At 40.0% G+C, this 10,734-nt stretch overlaps 1 protein-coding gene across 2 annotated transcripts; it reads left to right on the top strand.

The window, feature by feature from the left end:
- Window positions 1-6,355: 6,355 nt before the first annotated feature.
- Window positions 6,356-9,508, top strand: LOC149989100 (eukaryotic initiation factor 4A-10-like). 2 transcript variants are annotated; one of them, XM_090250894.1, is made up of 5 exons: window positions 6,356-6,459; window positions 6,994-7,074; window positions 7,407-7,944; window positions 8,281-8,575; window positions 8,864-9,508. In XM_090250894.1, the coding sequence occupies exons 2-5, from the start codon at window positions 7,007-7,009 to the stop codon at window positions 9,202-9,204; spliced, it is 1,242 nt and encodes a 413-aa protein (XP_090107020.1). In that variant the 5' UTR covers window positions 6,356-6,459; window positions 6,994-7,006; the 3' UTR covers window positions 9,205-9,508. The 2 variants fall into 2 exon arrangements, with proteins under 2 accessions (XP_090107020.1, XP_090107021.1); XM_090250895.1 differs by having other exon boundaries at window positions 6,780-7,074.
- The last annotated feature ends 1,226 nt before the right edge of the window (window positions 9,509-10,734 follow it).

The raw sequence follows: 10,734 nt of genomic DNA, 5'->3' as shown, positions 1-10,734 counted from the left end.
TTGAAGAGAAGTTTATCACATAAAACCACAATGTTAGATCACAAATGATGTAAATCAGCAAAAAAATATAATACTAGTGTTTTAAAAACATCACTCAAAGGTATCTAACAACCTCTAAGATTATCCATGCACTTAACAACAAGTAAGAACAAAACTACATCAACAACTAAATGCAACAATGGAGTTAGATGATACCAAATCCTAACATCAACAACAATCAAAAGATCTATTCTTCGCAACAAATAAGACTTCAAAGAACTTCAAAAACTCACAACTAAAGATGAGTGGACTCATAACCTATTGAAGAATAAGTACTATAAAGTCACAACACTTATTATCAATAAAATTACACACAAAGAGAATATGAAGTAAGATATTTCTTACTTCCAACACCCATTACTTATAGGTGGTGGCTATTGTCCTAATGAATAGCTTCCATCTTTTGATGAATACATCCATCCAACATTTTATTAAGACTATCTATTGCTATCTTATCTACTAAAAAAAATATATCTTAAGTATATTCTCTATATTCTTAAGATCCTTTGTCTACTCATCTACCTTATTTCTTGGCCTTCTTACATACCAAGAGCCAATCATTTGACTAATAGCAACTTATCTAAACTAATATCGTCTACAATGTAATTTTTACTTATTTACTTTAATAATTTTAACAATTATAATCTTTAATTACTACATCTAAAAGAATATTCTCATGCATAACATCTCCAAAAGATAGCAAATGATCATCTATGACTTCTACATGTATAGTTTTAGTTTTTTTGACTAATGATATCTCTTGTTTTTTTGACAAAATCTTTGTCTATAAAACAAGCTGAGGCTCTTAAATCTAACAAAGCTAAGACTTTGTGATTTTTTGGTCTTAAATAAACTTCTATTGTAAAACAAGGTGAAGAATCAAAGAAGAGAATATAACCTTTACTAGAAGTTACACAAAATTCTAATCACGTGATCTCTATTGTAGCTAGAAAAACTTGTTTTCCAACACATCATCTTATTTGACAACCATGCTTCTCATTTTGTAGTTGCATTGTTTCTTTGGACAATATTGAGTAGTGTATTTAGTTTCTCCACAATATAAGCATAAGCCCTCTTAACATTGTCAAGTCTTTTTCCGCTATGTGAGAAAATTAAAATGTACCGTATGAATTTGTATTGATTCTAGCCTCGATGAATAAGTTTTTGAAAACTTGAGAGCTACCGTCATTAATTGATTTATTCTTTTCTAGCCAAATCTTTATTCTTGATGTCATTCAAATAATTGATTGTTGCATGCAATGCCATGAACAATAAATTCTTCCAAAGATTCTATCTTTGCCATTGTCAATAATAAATCTTTAACATTATCCTTCAATCCATATCAAAATTGATTGATAAGGGCTTTGTCATTCTAGTCCATGTCACAAACGTGGTGTTGGAATTCAACAACTTATATAGTGGGTAATCGTGTTCCTTGCCATAAAGATAAGACCTTAGTCTTTGTTACTCTTTTTCAATCACTTTCTCCAAATGTAGTCATAAATACTTCTCGGAATGAATTCAAATCATAAAAGAATCAAAATTTCTTTTCCTTTTAACGGTAGAAACCAAAAAAGAGCACTTTTTGATAAAAGTGCACCTATAAATTTAACTTGAGTAAATCCATCTGGATATTGGAAAGGATGCAATCTTAGAAAGAACTTGACTTGTTGTAGAAATCCTTGAAATTTTGATCTTGTTCCATCAAACTTCTCAAGCATGTTAATCCTTTTCCCTGTCACATTTATAGAAGCAAGACTCCCTAGATTTGGTTGCGACATTGATCTACTTATTTTTTTCAACTGCACAATTTCTTGCTACAAACTTTAAACTTCTTCTATATGCATAGGCATAGTATTTCTATGATTCATGTTGGAAATATGTGAAATTTCTACTCTTAGAGTGTTAACAAGCTCAGGAAGATCTACAATAGTTGCAAATCTATTCTCACTTGTACTGGGAGTAGCATCCATAATCTTTCCTTCCATAGACAATTCAAACAAATTCAAAAAATTATATTAGAAGAGGATAATTTGCAACCTCTAATATCAAATGAAAATTTCTACAAAGAAGGATAATCCACTATTTTTAAGAAAAAAATCAGTTTTAGAAAATAAGATTTTTTGTTTAAAGGTGGGTAATCCGTAATCTTTAAAATACAACAATAGAAGTGGGTTAATCCACTCACTTCTAAAACAAGATAGAAATAATAAGTTAGAATTCTTGTCAAATTATTAAAAAAATGAATCTCAAAGAAAGAAAATCCTCAATACACTCTTGTATCATTGAAAAGAACTAAAAAGTCACTCAAAGATGATATATTGTAGAACTACAATGGCTAATGCCAAAGACAAGAAGACTAGAAAGTCTTGGAATAAGACTAAAGATTAGAAAGGTATTTACAAGAGTGAAGAAGGCTTCACTCTTGTCTCTATATGTACTCTTAACTAAGAACTATGTGGAGATGTCCTATAGGACTTCCATAACATGTCGACTTTGTAAGACACATATCTTAACTTACAAGGCAAGTTTCCTATATGTGTGCTACATAATTTGTTTGTTTCGCAAGCTACTAATACATGGTTAACTTGTTGACCAAGTTTCTAATCTATCAATCAATTACAAACATTTATAAAGTCAAAACAACATCTATAAAGCTTCTAGAAAGCTGTTTTAGAAGATATTATGAAATTAACCTACTTTTATCTACTTCTACCTAATTATATAGATATTTATCAAAATACCTATGTATATCCATGACACAAAATTATTACAATGCCTCTATTCTTTGTTGTAATATCCATAGATATAAATCAGTTTCTAAGGATCTTCATCTTATTGATACATTATAAAAGATGATTAAAACTTTATACCTTTATAATAATAAAATTTATAATTAAAAAATATAAAATTAATTAAATATTTAGTTTTATAAATAGTTGGAAAGGTCTTCCATGCTTTAATTGATGCTATGTATTTTGGCATGTAATTGGATTACAATAGTTGCAGTTGCAAATCACAAGATTTAATGAAGATGCATCTCATATTTTTGTATCCTACAAGAAAATACATTCTTGTAGTTGTGAAGGATATACAATGGAATCCTAAAATACATAATACACTCTTATTAGACATAACCTTGTGCAAGAAAGGTTATAAGTTTAATTTAGATGATAATAGAATTGATTGGATCTTTTTTTTGAGTATCATACTCAAATAAAGCATACTTAATAATAAAACTTATCTTACACCTTGTAAAATTGAAAAAATTATTATAATAATTAATTTATCTATCTTAAGTTAAATACTCATTAAATAACACCAAGCATTAGTACATACTTTGATGCATATAATATAAGAGATGAAATGGATAAATAATACCAAAAGATTAAAGTTCAAGGATAAAAAAAATATATATATATATTCATTTGTTAATTATGCATTGTTAGTAAGGCTTATAAGCAATCTTTTCTACACAAGTAAAAGCATACCAACGGTAGTCTAAACATGAAATTATTTAATTTTGGTTATTTTGATGCAACTAATTTTTGTGGTACCAAATGGTTAGCTATGTAGATTGACAAATTATGATTATTGTAGCCTTATATTTCTTCAAACTAAGAACCATGAGCATGTTTCTTATAAATCTTAGGAATTAGAGGAAAAAAAGAGAATAATAAAAAAAAGATGAAGTTTTTTTTCATTGATTATTTGCAGCCATATTTGTGACTTGGGCTTACACTTGTCTTTAACTTGCAAAATTTAGAGGTAAGACACCATATAAAGTTTTCTATGGTAAAAAATCTTTTTTAGAAATTATATTTTGATTTGATTATCATGCTTGATACCATATACTAAAAAAAAAGCATAAAAAGCTGAATTTATGTCCTAATACATGTTGTCTTGTTTGAAAATGCACTAGGCACCTAGTTATAAAAGATGAAGTTGTATTTTACAAATATCCAAAAAAATCCTAATATGTTTCATCTATATAAGAAGAATGGAATTTGAATATTAATTCAAAAGTACTTAAAACTACTACAAAGTGCTCAAAAACACTCTTCTTAGTAACTTTAATCCTACATAAATTCTAATTGCCTTATTACTTTTATAATTAGAAATTTTGATTTATCTTTGCAAGTCTTAATATTAGTCAGTGAATTTTGGCAAGCTGTAACTCCTAATTTGATTGTCCACTTAGTACAAAATTTTGCATGCAAATTCCACTATAAGTCTTTTATATGCTTAGAAAAATTTAGCCCAATCCAATTTATAGATTGTGAGAAAAAGCCCAAAAACTACACTAATGTTACTTGGTCGCCAACTTGAAAGGAGATGTAGATGTTCCAATAGCAATTTCTCCTTCTCCAATTGTTAACTTTAGCTCAAAACTGGTGTGCAGCTTGATCTTGAAGTCTTCTACCACTATGCCAAATTTCACCTTGATCCAATTAGTAGATCTTTAGATATTATAGAAACCCTATCCAATCCCAAATTGTCAACTTCTAATATCCTCTTGTACCAAAATCCAAAGATCTCTCAATTGCACTATTAGATTAACGCAAAATTTTATATGCACTTATTATATCCAATCACCCAAGCATTGTCAAATTTTGAATCATAGATGTGACACCAATTGCACAAACTAGCCAAGAGTGCTAGCCTTAATTATATTGCATAAATTCCAAATCACTAATACAAATCTTGACTTTGAAGAATAAGTGCAAAGTCATTCCAAACCCTTTGAAAACAAGCTTTACACCTCTAGAATCAACTTGAAGCTAGATCATCAATCCTAATTGCCAATCTTTGAATGCCCTCCTACTTTATCCTAGGCAGTCATTTTAGTGGCTAGAGGCTTGATTTTGACCTTGTCTCACAAATAGTCGACCCTTGAATATCAATCTAACCTATCCTAGGGGTTTTTTAGCCCAACCCTACCCTCAACTTAATCCTAATATCAACTATGCTAATTATTTATCTCTTTTAATCTGGTTTTACCAATTTATGGCCTTTCTAAGGCAATAAAAGAGTTTTTGCAACCTAGATGGTAAAATTACTAACCAACTTTAAATCTACTAGCTATTAAGATAAGAAAATAAACTAAGAGGCTTTTATAAAAGCCATGTTTAAATATTTTGAATTATTATTGAAGCAAGATGATTAGATATTAATTAGAAATTTATTTTTGATTATATTTTCACCATATAGTTGTGTTACATTATGACTATGTAAAGGCAAAGAAGGATACATTTGTTGAATATTAACAAAAAAAATACAAGATTTTCTTACATAGGAAGAGAAAATAATTTTGAGTTAAGATGTGGTATTCTTTGATGACAAAGATGAACTGCTTGGTGAATTATTGACTCTTGAAGAAAAAAATGGAAGAAAAAATCTCAAATAAAAAAAAATAGAAATAATTACTTAGCTACAATTTCATCATTAACAAAACTTTTGGATGATTATTGGAATATCTTAAAACCAAAATATTAGAAGTACATGAGGCTATTCCAACTTAAAAGAAATAAAGCTTTGATGTGGCTAAAAGTTGTTAATCTAAAATTTTACAAGCCACTTATTCACTAAGATCAACAAAGCAAAATTGCCAAAAAAATCTACACAACTATAATGTAATCCATCTCTCACCAAATAACAATAAGATAATCATTGTCACATAACACATTATTTCAAAGCCTTTTAAAATTGACCATGTGCCACTTATAAATCATTGATCCTATATAACAATCCAAATACTTGTGTACAATTAGTCAATCAAATCAACATAGAACAAATATTTGTGAAACACTTTACAAAACATGTTAAAAAATTACATATCCACAAAATTATGATTATTTTGCTACTAAGAAAAAAAAAACAACCAACAAATACAATAATCTAGCCAGTGTTCACCTCTGTAAACCTGGTTACAGTATCCCATGGTGATCCAAAGGACTTAAAATCCAAAAAACCAAATTTCACAAGAACTTCTTTGATGTAATTGGTTTAAGATACCGTCATAATGTAGAACTGGCAGCAGCAGGTCACGAAGGGTACGAACAGAAGCTGAACAATGGAAGGAAAGAAGAAGAGAGAGAGAGAGAGAGAGAGAGGGGAGGCAAAGCAGGGCAGAGACAAGAAAGGAGGAGGAGGAGAAGGGCAGCAGTGCAAGGAAGGAAGAGGCGGGATGGGGGGATTAGGGGTTGGGACTTGAGAGGCCGGGTGGGGGCTGGCAGGCACGCAGCAGCAGCACTCGCACCAGCAGGAGGGCCTGATATAGCGACGCCCAGCGTGCAGCAGAGTTCTTTCGTGACCTCCGCCGTCACGCCCCGCTTCGGCTCTCGCCCGCGTCGTTGCAAGCTCAAGCTCGCGCTCCTCCTGCTCCTCTCGCCCGCCCTCGCTTCTTCGACTCTCGCACCGGTATGCTTCCCGGCGTTCCTCTTGTTGACACGCCCTCCTCCCCCTGCCCCCTCCCCTACACTTTGTGGTCTCTGCGCCTCCATTTCTGCTTCTTTTCGAGTTAGGGTTTCGCCCCTTCCATCTCTCCCTGCTTCACTTGCTGTCGTCAGCGTTTGTGTTTACTGTGCGCCGCTTCTTCGTCTCTTGTCAAGCCCTTCCAGTGCGGCGCGCTGCATTCCACCTGTGTTTTCCTCGGGGTCGGTATCGACCGCGGCCAGGGTGATTGGATTGGAGCTCTGATGCGTCAGGGGTCTTGACAGTGTTTTTCTTTTATGCTTCAGGAAGTATGTAATGTTTTTAGGCTTGCGGTGCAAACCCTTCTGGTCTGATTTTTGTGGCGCACTCCTTGCTGCTTCGGTGAGAAGGTTTAAGCTTTTATGCCACAAGGCTCGGAGGATCTTAATACCGTGCGGGTGAAGGGGGTTTCCGCATATAAAATGTTTTGGCTTTATACAGGACACTGACTTTCGTTAGGGTTTGGGCCGGTTGCTGCAGCAAGCATTCCAGCATGGCAGGTTCTGCGCCAGAAGGATCCCAGTTCGACGCGCGCCAGTATGACGCGAAGATGGAGACCATGTAAGTGTTGTGATCTTGAGTCCCTTGTTCTTGCAAACTTGCGTTAGCACCGAGTATTCCATCTACGTAACTGCACGCGCGAACTTTTCGTTGTTGGCTCTCGTCCAGCATCACCTCTTCTCACACCCCTACCCTCCGAGTCTTGCGATGCTGGGACGGCTCCCCTTTGCGCTCTGCGAGTGTGCAATTGTCCACCACGCAGGACCATTTGTGTCCAACCGAGTCATGAAAGTGTTCCGGCAAGGGTATCGTGGGAGGTCTCCAGTCATTCCCGGTAGCTGTCTTTACCGTTGGTGTTGACGCAATATCGATGTGTGACTGGTGTATCTCAGCTTGGGCGGCGAGGGAGAGGACTTCATTTCCACATGGGAGGAGGTCCACGAGACGTTCGACGTGATGGGTCTTCACGAGAACCTTCTGAGGGGCATTTATGCGTACGGTTTCGAGAAGCCGTCGGCCATCCAGCAGCGCGGAATCGTGCCGTTCACGAAGGGGTTGGACGTGATCCAGCAAGCCCAGTCCGGTACGGGTAAGACCGCGACGTTTTGCTCAGGCATCCTGCAGCAGTTGGACTACCAGCTTTTGGAGTGCCAAGCCTTGGTGTTGGCACCCACCCGTGAGCTGGCCCAGCAGATCGAGAAGGTGATGCGCGCACTGGGCGACTACCTTCAGGTGAAGGTGCACGCGTGCGTGGGAGGAACCAGTGTGAGGGAGGACCAGAGGATTTTGCAGGCGGGTGTGCACGTGGTGGTGGGAACACCCGGGCGTGTGTACGACATGTTGCGCAGGAATGCGCTGCGCGCGGATTCCATCAAGTGCTTCGTGCTGGACGAGGCCGATGAGATGCTTTCTCGGGGTTTCAAGGACCAGGTGCGGTGTTGTTGTCGTTGCTGTTGTTGTTGTTGTTGCCAGGTGCCGGTGAGCGTTTGTGGAGAATTGTGTTTGGTCGTGGTGGGAGCGGTGTGGATGGAGTCGCCGGTTCGGGTGCGACGGTCGATGATGTTTTAATTATGCGTTATCTTTCCGAAAGGGGAGTGGAGATTGATTCCTCCTTGTGGAAGCAAGATGGCTGAGACCTTTGCAAGATACGTTTGCACGTTGGTGTGGTGGTAGGGTAGGGAGTGGTTGGAGCAGCGTGGGTGCGTGGCAGTGTCGTGACTTGGCTTGGACGAGTGGCTTACCTGGTGCGGTGTCCATGACGTGCAGATTTACGACATCTTCCAGCTGCTGCCCCAGAAGCTTCAAGTGGGCGTGTTCTCCGCCACCATGCCCCCGGAAGCCCTCGAGATCACGAGGAAGTTCATGAACAAGCCGGTGAAGATCCTGGTGAAGAGGGACGAGTTGACGCTGGAGGGTATCAAGCAGTTCTACGTGAACGTGGACCGCGAGGAGTGGAAGTTGGACACCCTGTGCGACCTGTACGAGACATTGGCGATCACCCAGAGCGTGATCTTCATCAACACCCGGCGGAAGGTGGACTGGTTGACGGACAAGATGCGCGGTAGGGAGATAGAAGGCATCGTGTTGATTGTTTGAAGAGGGTTTGGTTTTCGTGGGGTCGGACCGGGCGGGTGTCGCGTTTCGGGGATGTGGAGTGGCGGGGTGGATGGTGGGCGTGCGTGGGTGTGGCTGTGGTGGTTAGGCCGGAACTGTGTGTGTGTGTGTGTGTGTGTGTGTGCGCGCGCGCGCGCGCTTGGATAGGATGGTTGGCATGGCGTCCAGCTTGGATGATGTTGTCTGACATTGAGTGGGTCGTGTTTTTTTTCTTTTTCTTTGTGGGGATGGACAGCCCGTGACCACACCGTGTCGGCCACTCACGGAGACATGGATCAGAACACCCGGGACATCATCATGCGAGAGTTCCGTTCGGGGTCTTCCCGAGTTTTGATCACAACGGACCTGTTGGCGCGGGGTATCGACGTGCAGCAGGTGTCTTTGGTGATCAACTACGACCTGCCAACTCAGCCGGAGAACTACCTTCACCGTATCGGTCGCAGTGGGCGGTTCGGGCGCAAGGGAGTAGCGATAAACTTTGTGACGAAGGAGGACGAGCGCATGCTCCAGGACATCCAGAGGTTCTACAACACCGTGGTTGAGGAGCTCCCGTCGAATGTCGCGGATCTTCTGTAGGTCGGGGATAGTTCTGCAGCAGCACAAGGATCGGGAGCAGTATTTTCTCAAGGTCTGCTTAAGGATCCTGTGTAAAGTTTTGGAACGGCTCCTTTGTTAGAATCCACGTCGTTGTCGCCTGTCGGTTCTGCCCATATGCGTTTGTACTGCGGTGGTGCATTACGCTTGCTAGTCTGAAGAGAAGGAACAGTGGGAGATGCGGCCTCGAGAGGCCTTGAGTTGCAGATTTAGGGGCAGAGGCATGTGGGTCCCAAATGAGGCCAAATTCCTGGTAATTAGAATATATGGAGTATTTTTGAGCGAATTTTGTTTCTGATTGTAATTTCTTTTACGAGAGCCACGTGATTCAGCCACTTGCTGTCGGTGTTACTGTGGGGGTGGGTCGATTGCCCTCGCCTTGGCCACAGGGAGGCTTTGCGTGTTGTACTGCCGGGAATGCAGACGGTGGTGGTGCGAGGAAGACCGTTAGCAATTCAGGGGGTTACGTGCCGCTATCGCAAGAGTAGTGCCGTCGCATTGTGCTCCGTCATTAACCAACAGCGGGTGAAGATGTGAGGTGTTTGGTTGGGTGATGTGTAGGTATTGTGCTGTGCATCTGTGCAAACGTTGTGGGCTACGGGTCCGGGACTGATGCAGGGTCATCGATACGACGTCTTGTTGTTTTTGTTGCAGTGGGTGTATGGAGTGTGTTGGTCAGTCGGAGCACTTCCATTATCTCGGGCTATGGCACCGGTTGGTTGAGTGAAGTGGGGCGTCGATTTGGAGAATGTGTGTCGTTACCTAGGTCGTCGATGGTTGTCGATGTTGGTGCGAGGAAGGACGAGCAGTGATTGGTCACTTTGGAGGGTCCTCTCTGGGTCGTTTGAGGCGTGGTTGCTCGAGTTGTCGCAAGGTTGCGAGCATGCGGAGCCAGGTAGTGCAGGTAGGCGAGGGGAACGTATACGTGGATTAGAACAGCGCAAATATCACCAACCACGGGGTTCCTACGATTGTTTTTAGGCTGCGTGTGTCAATCGGACTGGGTCCACGAGCGGGGTTGAGGTGATGATGGCCAGCTGAACGTAATTCTTTACTTGTAGGAGTCAGAGCTGACGGGGAATGAGGGACTGCAAGGTCGTTTGTGTACCGCTGGGGACCTAGAAGCATGGAGAAGTCATTGGATGCGTACAAGTCGCAGTGCAAGTCGCACCACCATATCGTTTTCCTCGCACTCTTGGGGTGGCGTAGGGGTACAGGGGGGCACACATTACCATACTCGTAATGTACTTTGATAGATTTTGAGCTTTTGATGGTCCCAGAATAGGGCAGAGAAGTGAAGGGACAAATCATGTTAATTGTTTGGAAGGTGATGGGTCCTCGAATATTTACCAGGCTTTTCGGAGCCCCCTCTCGGGTGGCGGTGGAGCTAACTTCACCTTTGAGAATTTGTTTTACTCTGCATTTGCAAATTGAATGCCAATTGAGTGTTGACTTGTTGCGTTTGAGCAAGTTTTTACTGAAGTTGTGAACCTTTGTAGGTTTGTTACGGAT

This window comes from Physcomitrium patens, chromosome 6, assembly GCF_059467195.1.
Source record: "Physcomitrium patens ecotype Gransden chromosome 6, ASM5946719v1, whole genome shotgun sequence".
In the NCBI taxonomy this organism is placed as follows: Eukaryota; Viridiplantae; Streptophyta; class Bryopsida; order Funariales; family Funariaceae; genus Physcomitrium; species Physcomitrium patens.
The sequence above is the reverse complement of the archived record's forward strand: the minus strand, read 5'-3'. Positions and strand labels throughout refer to the sequence as shown.